This window comes from Erithacus rubecula (genome assembly GCF_903797595.1).
Source record: "Erithacus rubecula genome assembly, chromosome: 2".
NCBI lineage: Eukaryota > Metazoa > Chordata > Aves > Passeriformes > Muscicapidae > Erithacus > Erithacus rubecula.
Genome location: NC_136685.1, coordinates 54,715,712 through 54,733,973, shown reverse-complemented (window position 1 = coordinate 54,733,973; position 18,262 = coordinate 54,715,712). Strand labels below are relative to the sequence as shown.

General features: G+C 37.8%; 1 protein-coding gene across 1 annotated transcript in view; it reads left to right on the top strand.

The window, feature by feature from the left end:
- IGF2R (insulin like growth factor 2 receptor) overlaps positions 1-18,262 on the top strand; it is a 57,444-nt gene that overhangs the window by 32,573 nt on the left and 6,609 nt on the right. The window contains exons 23-42 of the mRNA XM_079299275.1: positions 583-750; positions 1,311-1,454; positions 2,705-2,883; positions 3,245-3,332; positions 4,771-4,977; positions 5,302-5,432; positions 6,119-6,216; positions 6,967-7,103; positions 7,699-7,889; positions 8,444-8,570; positions 8,925-9,047; positions 10,039-10,301; positions 11,931-12,143; positions 13,103-13,252; positions 14,279-14,440; positions 14,899-15,100; positions 15,503-15,649; positions 15,782-16,016; positions 17,044-17,180; positions 18,085-18,199. Coding sequence (XP_079155401.1) covers positions 583-750; positions 1,311-1,454; positions 2,705-2,883; positions 3,245-3,332; positions 4,771-4,977; positions 5,302-5,432; positions 6,119-6,216; positions 6,967-7,103; positions 7,699-7,889; positions 8,444-8,570; positions 8,925-9,047; positions 10,039-10,301; positions 11,931-12,143; positions 13,103-13,252; positions 14,279-14,440; positions 14,899-15,100; positions 15,503-15,649; positions 15,782-16,016; positions 17,044-17,180; positions 18,085-18,199 — 3,217 coding nt within the window. The remainder of the gene's footprint in view (positions 1-582; positions 751-1,310; positions 1,455-2,704; positions 2,884-3,244; positions 3,333-4,770; positions 4,978-5,301; positions 5,433-6,118; positions 6,217-6,966; positions 7,104-7,698; positions 7,890-8,443; positions 8,571-8,924; positions 9,048-10,038; positions 10,302-11,930; positions 12,144-13,102; positions 13,253-14,278; positions 14,441-14,898; positions 15,101-15,502; positions 15,650-15,781; positions 16,017-17,043; positions 17,181-18,084; positions 18,200-18,262) is intronic.

The following is an 18,262-nucleotide window of genomic DNA, read 5'->3' as shown; positions in this document are numbered from 1 at the left end:
AACAAAAGAGATTGGGAAAACTTGATTTTGGATCAAGTTTGATGAGAGATTCTGCAATTTTTATAACACCCTAAGCTACTACTAAATACTACTCCCTGTGTAGTTCTCACTGACAAATTCTGTCACTTCTTGAGGTCTAAATAGAACTAATCATACAGTGCTTTGATAGGATCAATATTATTTATTCTGCAATCATTACACTGAATTTCTTACTAGCAAACAGAACCCTAAAACTTTGTGTGATATCATTTAAAAGCTGCTGTTACCACTGGTGATGTTTTAAAGTGTTTTGGTTTATTCATATATGTCAAAGAACATAAGAAACAAAGGTCATTGAAGGTAATTATGTTCTTGAAATGTGCCAAGGCATTTTGCTATCTTAATTGTAGAGGTGGCTGCTAGGCAGTTTTTCATAGCTCTCTAAAGAAGGCCTGCATATTTACAGCTAAAACCCCATGAGCAGTAAGATAGTGTTATCCTTAGTTAGTAATAAGAAACTGTTGGAAAGTTTTGAAGTCAAGTATTAGCTCAAACTTAAATGTTTCAAACAGAGCCATCAGAAGATAAATGTTTGTTTTATAGGAACATCAGACATGTTCAGAGTGACTTTCATTTGTAATGATTCATATCCTGGAGAGCTTAAGTTTGTGCGTGAGGAGATAAACACTGTGCTGGACGTCCATGATACTTTCTTTGAGTTTCACACAGCTCTGGCTTGTGCTCCTGCTCCAGTAGATTGTCAGGTTACAGGTAAGTACCTGGAATTTAGGTGGGCTCTGTCCCATGTTGGGCAGATTAGCTGAACAGCAAACTTCTGCTCAGTGGAGGGCTTTAAGAATACCTGTTGTGAAGACATTTTTAAGACAAAATCTTTGTACTAGTTGTAGGGTGGGAGAAGAAGTAAGTTGTTTGAAGCAGGCTTAACTTACAATAACAGGGAAAGAAGCTAATTTAAAATGTTATGGTATGCATGAGACAGCTGGTGATTACTTTGAAAACCTTTAATCATTATTGTGATTGATGCTACTTCAGCCCAGCTCTGAAGGAAATGAGTTAATTTAGTATTGACATCTGTAAAAATGCACCTGTGAATTGTGGAGAAATTACATTTAGGAAGTAACTGTTAAGGGAACTGTATGCTGCATTTGGCATGGTGAGGTTTTTGTGGCAGCAGTACGTTCTCTTAATGAGTATCTAATGTGATTCTGAAAACTATTTTGAATTGTGTATTCCTCAGTGAAACTGGTATAATTTCAAATCTAATTCTGCTGCAAGTATTAAGTTCTCTCAGCTTACTGCATTTCTTCCAGATGCTGCTGGTAATGAGTATGACTTAAGTGACTTGAGCAAAGAGGGTGAGCCATGGGTTGCTATAGACACTTCAAAGGATGCAAAGAAGCGAACGTTCTTCTTGAATGTCTGCAAGCCCTTGCCCTATGTGACTGGATGTCCTGGTAAGCCAAGCAGCAAGCACTTCTTAACCTGTGTCTTCTGATGCAAGACCTTATATTCAGAATGATGTCCCTGGGTATTTTAGTAAGATTTATTTACTCCTGTTCTTTTAATCGCAGAAATAGCATAGATCTGGCTGACGTATGTTGGGAGTACTAATAAACAGAGTTTTGCAATCTGAGAGCAGTCTTAATGCTTATCAGTAGTCTTGCATTGAGATGGATATTAATGCATTTCAGAAAATTGCATTGAGGGCAGTATTTTCCAGGATCTGTGATTTTATTACTGTTTTTTAAAGAAAATAGGAAAGTGTCATAGTTTAACCCCAGCCAGCAATCAGCCCCATACAGCTGCTTTTTTTCCCCACCAGCAGGATTGTGGAGAAAATTAGAAGGGTGAAGGTGGGAACTTGTGGTTTCAGGTAAAGACAATTTAATGGGCAAAGCATAAGCTGGGCACACAAGCAAAGCAAAAAAGGCATTAATTCCCTGCTTCTCATGGGCAGGCAGGTGTTCAGCCATCTCCAGGAGGGCAGGGCTGCCTCACATGCAACAGTGACTTGGGAATGCAAACACCATCATTTCAATTGTTCCTCTTTCCTCCTCCTTGCCTCCACTCTATATACTGAGCATGATGTCTGGAATATCCCTTTGGTCAGTTTGGGTTACCTGCCTGTGCTGTGTCTCCTCCCAGCCTTCTGTGTATCTCCAACTTCCCTTGCCATGTGATAGCAGGAAAACAGAAAAGGCCTTGGCTCTGTGTAAGCCCTGCTCAGCAATAACAAAAAGTCTCTATATTATCAACCCAGTGTTCAGCACAAATCCAAAACACAACCCCATACTCAGCACTGTGAAGAAAATTAACTCTACTCAGCTGAAATTAGTACAGAAAGTCAAATGATGTTGAAGCTTCCTAACTGAATGAGGCCAGAGTAAGAAGCTTATGCCATGTCTTACTGCATTTCTAGGCAGTGTAATATATTTAACTGTACTGTAGTTCTTTATGAATCAGATATATTAGTGCAGTTTGAAAGATTTCACTGTGCAGACATAATTTGTTCTATTCCTCAGAGGCTTTAGGTACACAATGTCTCTTACTGTATTGATGAATATATGTGTGTTGTCTTCTGCTTCAGGAGTTTGAGACAGTTTAATTCAAAGCTTTCTTAATGCCACCCTGTTATATTATATTACAATCAATTGAACTCCTAGTTGTCAAAGCTTTGAACTAAAACACAGTTCTTTTCCTGTAGGTGGTGCCATAGGATCTTGTGTGAAATACACTGATAAAAGCAAGAACCTTGGAGTCATTCAGATAAACCCCCAGGCTGCTACAGATGGGTCGTTAAGCATTACCTACTTGAACGGTGACACATGCAAAGACAATCAGCGTTATTCTACACGTATAATCTTCCAGTGTGATCAGACAACGGTGATTTTCTGTTATACTTGCTAGCAATTATTTCAGTGCTTGTGCCAAAATAGATCGTGCTCACTCCTCTTAAAATGGGAGAGACTGGTTCTAAAAAGTAGAATGCTACATACTGGGTTTTTTTCCTTGTCTCTTCTTAATAAGGCTCTGTCTGTTTGACTGAACCTGTAAAACACAATAGTGAACTATCATGGGATCCTGTGAGCCACCCAAAAGCATCTCTTTGCTAAACATAAATACTGAAGTTTGATAGTGGAGGCTTTAAACTGTGCAACTGCAGTAAAAAAAAGCTATGCATGTATGTTTTTAGACTTGCAGTGTAATTATTAGTAAGCCTCCTTCAATTGGCCCTTTTCTGTAGGGATCACCAGTGTTGGAGCAAGAGAGTGACTGTGAGTTTGTCTTTGTTTGGAGGACCTTGGCAGCATGTCCTGTTCACAAAGCAGAAGGTAAGTTATTTGAGCTTTGCAGTATCAGTCAAACTGTACAAGTAATAAATACTTGATTGAAACTATGTTGGTTTCTTGCCCTGCAAATCTTTCTGTAAAAAGCATTGTCTTGTGGAGGAATGTCTATTCTGAGCTTTAAACTAACTACAGATCCTATCTAACATTAAAAGTACAAGTTAAAAGGACAGGCAAATGTACTTGGCTATCTAGGGAAAGAAGATAGAGTAATAAGGCTATTTTGAGAAAGCATTGTACTACCTTGTTAAATCATAGACAGACTTTCTAGTAAATACTAAATCATCAGGTTTCATGAGAACAGAGTTGATTCTGTGCCTGGCAAGTCATTCCCTGTTCCTTGCTAAAGACTGGAAGCAAGATTAAACTTGACCTTAGTGGGGAAGAGACCAGTGGGGGAAGTCAATTTATATTTGACTCCAGGATGGGCAACAAGAAATCCCAATCTGGTAATTGATTGTCTCTTAGATGGAAGATTGAGTGTGTAGGAGTCTTTTCTGCCTTTGCAGGCTTTGTTTTGCAGTTTGTAGATAATTCCTTATAAAACATCTGGGCTTCCTGTAAAGGCTCTATCACAACAGTCCTAGACATTGTTGAAACTGCCGATGATCTGACGTGGCATGAAGAATGTTCACAAACTACTACTCTGTAGCACAATTACTGTGCAGTGCAGGGCACTGATGACTGAATTGTGGTTTTGAAGGGAGGAAAACTGATGTCTTTAGCTTGGTACCAACTTGTATGATTGAGAAAGGCATAATGTTCAAGTGATACAATCTGATGTTTTATTAAAAATCTTGGGTATTGAGCAAAGGGTCACTTTAAAACTGAGGAGTTGATCAACAGTCACTGATGTACATCAGCTAATGAGACTCATGAAATGAGAGTTTTCTTAAACCTTCTTTTATATGCATCTTTGTAGATTTGGAAGCTGGAGTAAATATTTCCTCTGACCGATTATTTTCTTAACTCAGCAAACTTCAGAGCTGTTAAAAGAAGATACAAGACTGACATGTAGGACACCTTTTGCTTTGATCTTGTGACCTTGCTGTTCTTTCCAGATAATTAAGCAAGTTCTGGACTTGGTGTCTCTGATTCTGTACTTAGCCTTCAGCCCAGCTGAAGGAGAACTCAAGATCACTCTGAGGCAGTTTTTGAACTATAGTGTGACTTTTGTGTCTTGCTTTAGTTATAAAAACATATGTGCCATTTATGTACAGTCACATAGATCTGTCTAGATATTGGTGACTTCCTGAAATGAGTTGCTTAGCTGAACTAGGATGGTTCTTCAGTGTCACTGCCCTAAAGTAGCTACTCATTTTTGTGGTCTTATTTGTCCAGTAAGCCTTAATTGTCCCCAGTGTATTTGACAAGGCTGATAAGATCTTAATTTGTGTTTTAAATTCTTAATTTCTCTTTAAAGGAAATGATTGCCAGGTGAAAGATCCAAGGTATGGTCACGTTTTTAACCTGAAGCCACTTTCCAATAAAGACATCAAAGTGAGTACAGATGAGTATGACTACTACTTCAGAGTTTGTGGAGACATAACACAACATTGCAGTGCAGAGGGTCGCAGTGTTGCATCATGTCAAGTGAAGAAGACGGAGCCTTCTTTCCAAAAAGTAGCAGGTACTGCACTTACCTAAACAAATTTAGGGAATGAGAAGATTGACCAGGATGTCATAGAAGAATGGTTATTGCTAATCTAGTACATCTAATGAGATAAAGCAGCTCATTGCTACCTTGACACTCAATTATGAATGAGCTCAGCCTTGCTGTGTTGGAGTAGTAGTCCCTTAATAACTGAACTGCAAGTTTCAGAGGAAGGTTGAGGTCTGTTTATCTATTCTTTAATTGTGCATTTTATTTCTGTTAATGTGACCCTATTGTCAGAGGCATTACTGCAGTTGTGTTTACTGTAGCTGCTGACTTTTCTCAACTCTTTGTTTCCAGGCTTACGTACAGACAAACTGACTTTCAAAAACGGTTTGATAATGATTAATTACACCAATGGAGAAAAATGCCATAAAATATATGAACGATCAACTGCTATATTATTCTATTGTGACAAGACTACATCTGAGGTTAGTTTTCAAAACATGCTTCCTGTACATACTGTCTTCCATAATTGCCCTCTTTTTTAAAGTATGGAAGGTTAGGGTGAAGAATATGAACATGCCTAATCATTTACAGTTTAGACAGGTGATTCAAAGGTCTGTGAGGGCACAAAAAAAGGAAGAATGTTTTGAATCTGCTGTTTATGGATGGTACCCTTATCATTGCTTAAGAGGATCAGTGCATGTTGTTCTTTCAAGGATGCCTGTCATTACCAAAGCTCTTGGAGAATTTGAAAAGGGATGTTCTTCCACAATTAACAGCTGTTCCTTTGTAAGAAATAAAAGGTAGAAGGTTGAATGTGCAGGAAAGCAGGTGTTACATGCCGGACTAAAATAAGCTGGTTAATTGTTTTTAGTATCTGTCTGTATTTGTACTTCCCTTACTGTTCTTAAACAATGGTGTCTAGAACTACTTTTGCTCTTCTTAGTTCATGGTGGAGGCAGCAATTCCTAATGGCTGCCCTTTTATCAGAAGTGTTCATGTGGGTAAACTCAGGTTTGGAGAAGCCATGCTTTTTAGCTGGTCAGAGGCATAGTGCAGCTCTAAGATAATGTGTGTGTTCCTGGATCTTCCTGAAACACCACTGAGGCATTTCAAAATTTTTATGTGTCTAGATGAGAAAGCAAATTCATTTTGTATTGTGTTCTTTCAGCCTGTGTTTTTGAAGGAAACTCCAGACTGCACCTACATGTTTGAATGGCATACTCAGTATGCTTGCCCACCTGTTAAATCTACTGAGTGCTCCTACAAGTAAGTTGTTTCCACAAAATTAACATGGAGCTGTATGCTGAGAGAGACAAATACAACCTTCTTGCAATTCAGTACAACAGCACTGCCCTTTTAGCTATTGTGTTTTGACTAGCTACTGTAGCTTTCAATGCCAATGCATAATATTTTAAGTAACTTTTGCAATTTGTACTTCTGAAAACTAATTTCATTGGGAAAAAAAACCCCAACTTTGAGATTCTTCTGGGGAATAAAAAAGGGAACTGTTTGGAATTATTTATTGATGGTTGAATGCTGAGTATGTTAGGTTGTTGCAAGTGTCTAGTTGTTATTTAATAACAGTTAATTTAAATAAGACTACAGCTGTCTGTTTGGAACTTCATCAAGCAGTGTTTCAGGAAAAATGGACTTTGTCTGTCACAACCAAGTATTAGCTCATAAAGTTTGGATGTGGAGTCAAATGTGGCTAGTATTTGGCCCAGAATTTGAACATCCAATGTCATTGTAGGTCTCTAAGGTAAAACAATGCACTGTAACTGTTCTCTTGCATTGGCTGAGAGCTGTGTGCATGTGGACAGTTTCTGTGGGAATAGCTGGTGCAGTGATATATCCCTCTATTGGATTTGAAGTTTCTGGGGAGCACTGCATCTGATGCAAACTCCTTTTCTAGTGGAATACTCTGCTTAGAGTTCTCAGGTAAAAATTACAGTAGTAACTTAATAATTGCAATTTTAAAATGCTTAATTATTTACATGCCTTTAATCTTATGTACAGGGATGACGAAGGAAGGTTCTATGACTTTTCATCCCTGACACGACACAGAGAGAACTGGGAGGCCATTGCTATATCTGCTACTACCCAGAAATATTACATTAATATCTGCAAGCCCTTAGTGCCATATAGTGCTACACGTAAGTGAAAATACAAATATATTCTTCCTATAGCTGGGGAAGGCAAGTGGTAGGACAGTAATGCTGGTGGCTGTTCTGAGTGAAATAAATCATAGAGCGAAGTATGTGGAGACAGTGGTGTGATTTTTAACACCAGAGGGAAAGGTAAAGTATGAGCCTGATTTCTATCTGCTTAGTAGGTGAGGTTCACTAGCAGCTCTTCTCTTGGTAACTTTGGTACTCTAGCTCCTCTGCCCTTATCCAAAGTTTGCTATAGATCTGAAAGATTAAAATAATCAGTTCAGAATTTCCCTATGACATCTTCTGACTGACTCTACGAATCATGCAGTGCAAGGCCACACACTTCCATTCTGTAGTAGTCTACTTCCCCTGTGCTAGCTGCCACTGCTTTTTGCATGACCTTAAGTAAAGTGAGACAATTGCTGCTAGTAGTTGATTTTTGGGGAAAATATACCTCAAAGAGTATGGATTGGACAACGCCTTGGAGATAGATCAGCCATGGTGCACCTGAAAGTGGAGTAGTAGACTTTTATTCCAAGCAAGTACACTGTACTAACTTTCAGAGTAATAATGCAGTTTTTGTTTGTCTGTGTAGGTTCCTGCCCTTCTGATGCTGCTGCTGCCCTCATAGAGGGTACAAAATGTACCAGTCTTGGGGAAGTGGCTGAAGGTCCTCATTGGGAAAATGTCACTTTTGTCCTGAAATATGTTAATGGTGATCAGTGTCCAGATAAAATGCTGAGGAAAACAACAATATTGCGCCTCAAGTGTGATGAAAACAGAATTGTGAGTTCTTTCTGCTGGGATGTTATGTGTTCATGCAAGCAGAAGGACTTATAAGTACTTGAATTTTTGATGCTGAGCAATTTTTAAGAGATCATTTTGTACACTCTGTTAGCACAAGTTTTGTCATCTGTAGTAGCTTCAGATCATCTGCTTGTGTTTGAAGATGAATGTAGTGCAGGTTGGGAACTGTTTCAAGTAGTGAATAATGCTATTGGCTCTTAACTCTTGCACGTCTGTATGCATTGTCACTAAGTACTCCTCCATTTGGTGAGATTTGAATCCCCTTTAGGGTTTTCTGTTGCCCTAGGCTACCTTTAGCTCTCCTCTCATTAATTTTAATTCTCCTGATAATGATTCTGTACTGTTGTGTATTTGAAATAATCACAGTTAAATACTCTGTTCTTGGATTTAATTCACTGGACTATGATCTGTCAGGTTTTAGGACTGGTGTTTGAACTGAGCTCAGCTACAGGCTGCAGGGATAAATCTGTTGGGATGAAATATTACACTGTCACTCCATAGAGATGTCACTCTCTCCACTGTTTTGTGTTTAGGAATCAAAGCCAGAACTTATAACTGCCATTGAAGATTGTGAATATACCTTTTTGTGGTTCACTGCTGCTGCATGTCCTCTTAAAAGCAATGTGCAAAATGACTGTCGGGTAACCAATCCTGCAACAGGTAAGGAGGAGGCCTCAGGATTTTGTCTGTGGAAGAGCCTGCTGGAAGCAGCACTACTGTGTTTGTATTCTGTAATGACTTTGTTAGAAAAGGGCAGTGTGACATATCCTCTAGATAGTGACTAACAAGCTTACTGATGGAACTGATCCTTGGAACATAAATAGTTGATAGTTCAAAACTAGTTTTTCCACTGTTAATGCGAATAAGTAACTATTTGCCTTTCTAAGTAAGCAGGACAATAAGGTCTGGTTAACCTTCCTGCTAAATTAAGTTACTGAAATCTTATAATGCAAAGAAATGTCTTGATTTTGAATCTGAAAAAAGAGATTAAATTGTTCCCTAATCTCTCTGTAGGTCACCTCTTTGATTTGACATCATTAAAGCGAGAGTCTGGCTATACCATTGGTGATTCACACAACAGAATAATTGAGTTGAATGTTTGTGCTGAAGCTAAAAGTTCATGTGCTAATGGAGCTGGTAAGCAACTCATCCTCTCTGGTACTGTAATCATTGACAATTGGGTAACCAAAAGGAATTCTTATGCTCAAGTTTATTGTAAAATGTGATGTTTTACTGCAAATGCAGGAGGAGTGAAGGGAACAGCTGGTGGCTGTACTGACTAGGAAAAGAACTTAAAGCTGTTTTTGGAAATGACACCATGTATTTATACCCAACACCATTCACATGGGCTCACTTCAAGTCCCCCTCCCTTTAGTTCCTGTGAATGGGTATTTGTTTGGACATGGGGGGGGCAGGAATGTAGGTGCTTCTACTGCATGTCTTTAATGCTGTGAAAATGGAGACATTGCTATCTTCCAGCTAGAGTGAACTTTATAGTGATGCATTGCACTGGGCTTTTTGTCTGCACTTCAAACCTTTGGCAGTCCACTTTCTAGCATTCTGTTCTGGGTGCTTCTGAAACATCAGTAGAAGTTAACTTTATGCTTAATTAACTGGTTTTAAAGCTGCTTAATTGCAGGTTGAATTACTAGCTCTTCTGTCAAATTGTTTATGAAATAATACTTAAGTTTTTAGATGCTAAAATAGGAGTATTGCTTGTTGTGAAAATTATTTATGTGGAGTTAGAAGAAAATATTGTATTGATTTGGTTTTTATGGTGTATCTTAATAAAATTATATATAATCTGTCTGACATTTTGGTAGGTTTGGTTTTCAGAGATGTGATAACCAAACACTGGTCTGTGGCTGCTTAAGCATGTATTGGTGCAGTACTTTCAGCTCATTGATGAAATAATAAATACAATATTTGGTCTTTGTGTTGATGCAGTTCAGCTCAGTTTAATGGCAGCTCTGGATGGTGTGGCAAAGCTCTTCTTTCTTAGGAAAAAAAAAATTAAGTAACACTAAAATCTTAAGTTTCTTGCTCTTTATATTGTATGGTGCAATTTTTCAGGGCAGTTGCATCAGACTTAATTTGTTTTCCTAAGTTTTCTTTTTTTTCTCTTTAGCTGTCTGCATCACAGGTGGCCAAAAACCAATTAATGCTGGAAAACAGAGTAAAACTTTAAGTTATGAAGATCAGGTGTTAAAGCTTGTCTATGAAGATGGAGATCCTTGCCCTGCAGACCCTTCACTGAAACACAAAAGCTATTTTAGCTTTGTATGCAAGTCTGATGCTGGAGATGAGAGCCGGCCTGTTTTAGTGTCTTTTGATGAGCAGTCATGCACTAGTTACTTCTCTTGGCATACTTCCTTGGCTTGTGAAGAAGAGGTAAGAATTGCTTTTGCAGGCAGCACTTGAGGGATTTAAAATTTCTAAGAGGGGTTATAGATATAATAGTAGTATATTTTAAATTCCTTGAAGGAAAGGTTTCTTCTTGTTATACAGAGCTCAAATTCATATAGGAGTTCTTGAATGCTTTCTGTACTGACATTTTCAACAGGGGTGGACAATACTTGACTGTCTCCTCATTTGCATGTTGAGCCAAGTTAAAACTTCTAACACTTGAGAATAACCCTTTTAACCCTACTTAGCTGCTTCTCTGTACAATTCAAATGGAAACCATAACATTCCATGTTGGGAAGTGATGATGCAGACCCTCCAGTGCAGCAGGCCAGCAGAGCTAAGGTTGACTTAAGGATGCATGGGGATAGTCTTTGTTTTTAGGCAGGTGACTAGAGGCCAGGCCAGGCATGATCAGTTTGCTCAGTGCAGAACCCAATAAACCTTGATGGTGTGAATTTAGAATCTGCTTCTGATGTACATCATGTACTGTAACAACATATTCTGGTCAGTTAGTTGCACTGGTGCTGCAGACTATGCTTTGAGGTAGTCTGTAGTTAATTTTAGCACTTAAAAATGACCAGTAGTGGGTGAGTGCATGGAGTGAAAGGCAGCACTAGGAATAGAAGGCTGAATGAACTATTGGATGAATTTAGGTATTTTCTTAATACCTGATTTTTATTTGGTTTTATTTTTATTGTGAATCTGCCCAATCTTTTTTTTTTTTTTTTTTTTTGCTGCTTTGATTACCTCTAGTGTGACCATCATTCTCTGCAACAAGTTATTTTTCCTCCTCATCACTGTTTCTCAGTACTACAATACTACAATAGCTTTTGCTTCCATTTAGAAAAACATCTTCCAATTTTCCTTTCCCTAGTAGGAGCTGTCACATCCTCTCCTTCAGCTACACAGAGTTCTGGTTTCCCCTTCAGTAGTATATACCATGCTGCAATACAAATCAGCTACACCCAACCTCACTGTGATTTCTAGCCTGTTAATTCCATTTGGTGATCCTTAGTTCACTTCTGATCCTTTTTTTCACAGTGACCCAAGCTATTTCAGTGTAATGATATCTAGGTAGCAAAAAATATTATTTGTCCTGAAATGTAATGGTAATTTTGTTAGTTGTTCATTTTCCAGTATCTAAAGAAGAATGTATTTCTCAAGTTCCTCATAGACTCTCAGTAGGTTTATGCATGGTCTGAGGAAAGTTAGTACTCAAGCTATCAACTTGCTGTACACTAACTTTACATTGCTGTAATGTTGTTATAACCAAGCTTGTTTGTTGGAGGTGGTGGAGATGAGGAGGGAAGGCATATGGGGCCTGATCTTATGTAGTCATAATGATTATGCTGGAGTACATGTGCCAGAGCTTTGTCTTGGTATTGTTCTGATAGAGACTCCATTCCATAAAAATGTTTAAATTATCAAGGTCTTTCATATGCTGCTTGTAGGTGCATAGTATCTATAGACGAGCAAAAATTATAGCAAATGCTGTTTTACTTGCATTTGAAACTTTTAAATGTAGCCATGCTTCTGGCTCCAAAAAGGATAAGATGTTTATGAATTAATCAAAGCAATTAATAAAAGAAGAGCAATACATGTACCTTCTTGTAGGTGAAGTGCTCAGTAATGAATGGCAGTTCCATTATTGACCTGTCTCCTCTGATCCATCGCACTGGGTATTATGAGGCATTTGTGGATGAAGATACTGCAGATGTTTCTCCAGACTTCTACATCAACATCTGTGAGCCTCTCAATCCTATCAAAGATGTCAATTGCCCACCTGGAGCAGCTGTTTGCATGGTTCCTGTTAATGGATTGCCAATAGTAAGTACTATGCCAGGAATCACTGAAATGTGTATTTCCCTCATAGCTTAATACCGTATTCCTGCCTAGCGACCCAATTTGAACCAGAGGCTTGTCCATTTGAGACCCAATTTTAAAGATTGGATTAAAGAAATGGAATGCAGAATTAAAATCTCCTCTGCAAAGTTGCCTTTTATCTCTTTTCCCTATGAAGGAGTATTTTCCTATACTGAACCCCAGTGATCTTTTTTTTGGATGTCAGAAGATTCAATACAGTGCTAAATTGATACAGAGAATTTTTTTCATGTAGTGAAAAAACTTGTGTGCCAAAGTGCTGTGTGCCAAATACATTCACTGGGAAGCAGAATGTCTTAGCCATTCTGTGGCTTAATTGATCTTGTGATAGCCTGTTGCAAAGCAATCAAGTTGCTAGTGTGCTTCAAAATGCACTTAGGTCCTTCGTGTAAGAACTTGACAGCTACATAAATAGCAAGCCTGTTAAAGAGGATTGACTAACTTGTCTGTGTCATTACCTTGGGAGATCTAGGCTTTTGCTTTTGAGGACTTGCTTGCAAGCTCTAGAAGACAGGCATAAAAAGCTGCAATTGTTTTCCATAAATTTCCATGGTCATCTAGGAACCTTACTCCATTGTTAATGCTATTTTTAAGTGATGTGTTAGGAATTTGGCATGTTGATGTACAGAAGAATGTACCTCTATACCTGTAATGTACCTGTAAGAGGCAGAAACTCCTTGGCTTTTAAGCTTAGTCAAAAACTGGTTTGAGTTGCTCAACTTGTGTTTTGTTAGGATTTAAATGTAATGGTTATTTTTTGAATATAGAATGTAGTTTTAAAAAGTGCAATAGTTGTGCTACCATGTAAACCAAACAGGTGAATCTGAATTGCTCTGAATCTGTGGACTGACCTGTAATCTAGGTATGTCCTGTAATTCTATTAATACATATTTTTGCTTGTGTAGGATATTGGTCGTGTTACTGAACCTCCCCAGTTCAATAAGGTAGCAAATGAAGTTTACATCACTTACAACAGCACTACTCCTTGTCAGATAAGCAATGGATTGAACTATACTTCTGTTATTGTATTTCACTGCAGCCAAGGAACTAGTCTGGTAAGACATCTATTAAACTTTCATTGACATTGTGGTGTAATGGAAAGTGGGTAGTAACCAGTGTTAGCTTTGTTTAAAGCTAAATCAATGATTTGTTTCTATAATGTATGGATGGACTTGCTTCAAGAAATATCATATTTGTATTGTTGACTGGCCAAAATTTTATTGATTGCATGAACTTTAAGCTCGAGAGTAACAGGGTCTGATGATTTCAAGGATCAGATTCCACAGAGATAATGTAATGATAAGTTATTGCTGACATTAAACTTAACACTGTATTGCACCTTTTTTAGATACTAAAGTTTTTACTTGTACCTCAAACTAACACAAGAACCAGAGCAATTGTTCAGTACAGGTATTACTGTGAAGTGTTCCCCCTGTGCTGTAACCTTTTCCATAATCACACACAACTTTAAAAATTTGCTTTTAGTTGCTTATGTTTTTATTTTGTGTCAACATGTGAACACTAAATTGAGTTTCCCTTGTGATGTGAATCTCACATCCTTGAATTTTTTAAATGCTTCAACAAACTGTAGAGAAGCACATAGATATGTTTGTCAAACTAGACCTTGCTGAGGATCATGAAATCATTTTCCATCAACATAGGACATGAGCTGAAACTTGAGGCAGCTCAGAATATTACAGAGACCATACTAATATTTTAGTTTAAAACATAAAGTAAACAGTATTCTCTCTAAACCTTAATCCAGTGAAACTTCTTAATGCTCTCTGTCATCAAGAAGCACAGCTCTCACACTTTTGCTACTTGCAACTGAGCTGAATATCAAAATCTCTACCCTAATTTAGAAGAAAGCTTGTGTACCTTGATTGTGTTCTAGGTAGAATGCACTTCCATTTAAAGATTTTTTTTTTTTTTGTGCTAGTTATAATATGGTGTTTGTCCTGCAGTCACTGAAGTCTAGCCATGGTAGTAATTGAGGTTAACTGTTGGGGAAGGGGGAAAATGCAGAGAAACAACAAACACTCCAACAATTAAATGTGTCTTCCTGTGTTCTTTGGTAACAGGGTAAGCCAAAGATGATAAGGAGAGTTGACTGCACATTTGTGTTTGAGTGGGAAACTCCACTTGTGTGTCCTGATAAAGTGAAAACTTTGGGCTGCTCTGTGATTGATGAACAGCTACACTATACATTTAACCTGACCAGCCTTTCTGGAAGATCATTCGAGGTAATGCCTTCTTGTGGTGTGACTTCATTTATTTATTTATTGCTATAAAAGTTTTAAAACTGCAGGAAGGATTTCTTTTAAGCATTCTGTGTGAGAAAATTTGGTCAATATTGATACTTGTTTGACTTCTGACAGAGGAAATATTATTAGAGAATATAAATCATTGTAATGTTATTGAGAATGAAGTTAATGGACACAGTGGAGGTAAAGGAATGAGAAATCTTCACCTTTGACAGAATCTTGAATGAAAAAGAAGGTCTCCTGAACATATTTTATCCGTGGTCCTGTGTGTCTTATCTGCAGTTTTATCATATTAAGGAAGGCCAGACTTGCAAAATTAGTTATCTTTTCCTCCTGGATTATGCATGTGATGCCTGAGACTTGGTTTATGAAGCACATGTGTGATTCTGTAAGTATTGATTCTAGACTTGCTGTGATGCTTCTTATTGTCTACACAGGTGTTTTCTGGATCCAACAATTACCACATTGGTGTGTGCAGTGTAGGCTTGCCTCAGGGAAAATGCAGAGATGGGGCAGTGTGTCTGACATCTAAAAGTGGTGTGTCATCTTTTGGAAACATAAAGGAAATGAGAATGGACTACAGCCACCAGGATGAAACAGTCATCTTGCAATATACAGGAGGTGATCGGTGTCCTCCAGGTGAGATTGGAGCAGACTCATTCTTTATGTTCAAAACCTGTCAGGATATTTTTCCCTTAAAGTACAAGGTTTTATTGTGATGGGAAGAAGAGACATAGATTTTACATATAGCAATAGAAACATGTAGTGTTGCCAAATCACAAGCCTCGTACTAATCTGCAACATCAACATGTATCCAACTCTGTGGAAGAGACAGTACAACTTTTCTGTAGGGATCATTGAAGCTAATTGTGTGCTGTATCTGTTTTTCTAACTGGCTTTAAATTCAATGTTTCAGTATTTCTGTTGTCTGCTGCTGATCTTTCTTTAGTATTGAAGTACAGGCTTTGAATGAGGTTCCGAATATGGATGTGCCTCCTCTTCTACTGTGTGTAGTTATGAGCTTATACCTTTCCTTCTCAGTGACTGAAAAGGGGCAGCTCTGTGTGTTCCCCTTCAAGTACAAAGGGAAGACCTATGAGGAATGTATTACAGAAGGGAAGAGTCGGCCGTGGTGTGCTACCACTGAAAACTACCAGGGAGATGAAAAGTGGGGATTCTGTAGTAGCAGTAAGTACTTCCTATACTTTATGTACAAGGGTCTTAGCTGACACAGAGACTTAGCTGCACTAAAATCCATACATGCCTGCAGTCCTCTTGTAAAATACGTTTTTCTTTTTTTTCCAACCTTTCACCTTATAGCAACTGCAAGAAAGGAATCTACCATTATCTTTACATGTGATGAAAATGCTGGTGTTGGGAGCCCATACCTTCTCAGTGAGACTCTTGGTTGTGCTGTGACATTTGAATGGAAGACTCAAGCTGTTTGTCCTCCCAAGAAAATGGAGTGCAAGTTTGTCCAAAAACACAGAACATATGACTTGAGAATGCTCTCTTCCCTGACAGGATCATGGATCTTTTTCCACAATGGGAACTCGTGAGTAATGAGCAACTCACAGGGAGCAGTTTGCTTATCAAGTACAGTTGTAATGTGACACAGTATTTCTGTTTAGTCCCTGCTCAGTGTTTTAAAACTGTCAGTGCTTAACAGTTCATATTAAAAAAAAAACAAAAAACAAAAAAAAAAAAACACAACAAAAAAACTGAGACAGGAGCCCACTTTATCTGAAGGGACTGAGTGATTACATTCTTCATTCTCACCCTTTCCCTCTATTGGTAACCCTTTTAAAAGGATGAATATGTCTAAACTAAAAGCTATTTGAAAGCTCTCTATTGGAACTGCTATCTTAAAAAATGTAGTTTTGTTGTTTAAATGCTATTTTTAAAAATTCCATATCTTGTTGAAGAAAAGTATTACTTACTTAGTTACTTTCTTTTGAGTCAAATGTATAAGTTATTTTCTGATGTTTAACTGGTACGTTTCACCCATATTCCTTGATGAATTTAGCATAATGGAAAAAAATGGATGTCCAGAAGTCATCAACTTCTCCAGCCTCCTTCCTCCAGTTAGGAAATAGAAATGAAGTGGCAAGGATGACATGACTAATTCTAAACTTATAATAAACTGTAGGGTAATAAAATGCCTAATTCATCACCTTGTTAGCAGTTCTCTGCTTTAACATATCTGAGCTGGTATAACTTGGAGGAGATGCTGAATTTAGGGTAGTAACTTTTATACTGTAACTTTTATAAATTAAAAAACTTTAGTATATTTCTTGACTCTCTTCCAGTTTCTAGTTTGGATCTAGGTCAGTATTAACTAGTGACTTAATCTGATAAATTATAATAAATGATACTTTTTTTTTTTTTGTACAGTCTTTTACTTGACAATAGTAGTTAGAAGTAATCTGCAAAACCTTAGTATTATTCTGTCAGCTAATTTGAGATTTAGTTTCTTGCAACCTGTCTTGCTTCCCATGAAGTTTCTAAAGTTTGTGTATCACTTCTTGAGTTTAGCCTAAATGAATTTTAAAGAAGTTTTATCTCTACCATGTTCTGTATAGGTATTATGTGAACCTCTGTCAGAGGGTACATGAGGGACCCACAGGCTGCCCTGAAAGAGCCAGTATTTGCAGGAAAAGCTACAATGGAGATGTTCAAGTTCTTGGACTTGTTCATACACAGAAGCTGAATGTGACAGGTAGAGCTATTTTTTGTTTCTGTAGACAGCTGGAGATTAAAGGTTTAAACCTTACAGCTTGGCTGTAGCAGTTCTTAAATTATTCTGAAGTCTTGGTTTTGAAATATTTTTATTAGTGAATCTTCTGTTTAAAAATGGAAACAAAATGTGTGGCCTTTAAGCCATGAGAAAACGTTGAAGCAAATAAACAGTGTTGTCATTAAAGCTGTTAGAAATGAATTATCTATCTGAACATCAAGAAACCCTTCTCTGACAGTGAGGATACCCAAACACTGGCACAGGTTGTCTAAGGAGCTTGTGGAGTTCCTACCTTGGAGATATTCAAAGGCTGTCTGGACATAGTCCTGGACAGCTGGCTCCAAGTGACCCCACTTGAGCAGGGTGTTTGGACCAGATGACTCCAGGGGTCCTTCCAACCTCAGCCAATCTGTGATTCTATAGTTGTGAGAGGGAAGTGATTTTTGTTCATGTAGTTTGAAAAGACTTTGCATCTACTAACTTCTTCAATTAAAGCAGCTTGTAAAGGATGAGTATTTGGCCTCACTCTTAGGAAAATGAATGAAAACCAATAATCTCAACCTTACTCAAGGTTCTAGTTTAAGGAATATTTTTCAAATTGGTGCTCAGGGAAATTATCCATCCATTTACAGGAGTACTGACATGCATTGCCTGTGTTTATTGCCTGATTTCATTTATAATTGGGTATCTTCATTTACTTTTATATTAAAAAAAATGATATCTTAAATGTAGACATTTGTTATGGCCACACTTACTGAAATACTCTAACTGATATATGGTCCATGCAGGAGAAAAGAATGCTGGAAGTAAGGAATTCTAGGGAATGAGCAAAGGAAATTTCAGACAGCTGCTTACAAAAACCTTTTGTCACCATTTTTTCTTCTAGGTGATACAGTGTATATTAGTTATTCCAGTGGGCAAGAATGTAGGAAAAATAAGAAAGTAACAACAATTATTGAACTGAAATGTGCAAGAACAGTTGGCATGCCCATGCTGCAGAGGTGAGTAGTGAATTTACATACCACTGATCTTCACAGCTGATTCTTTTGGACCTCTCTAGTAAA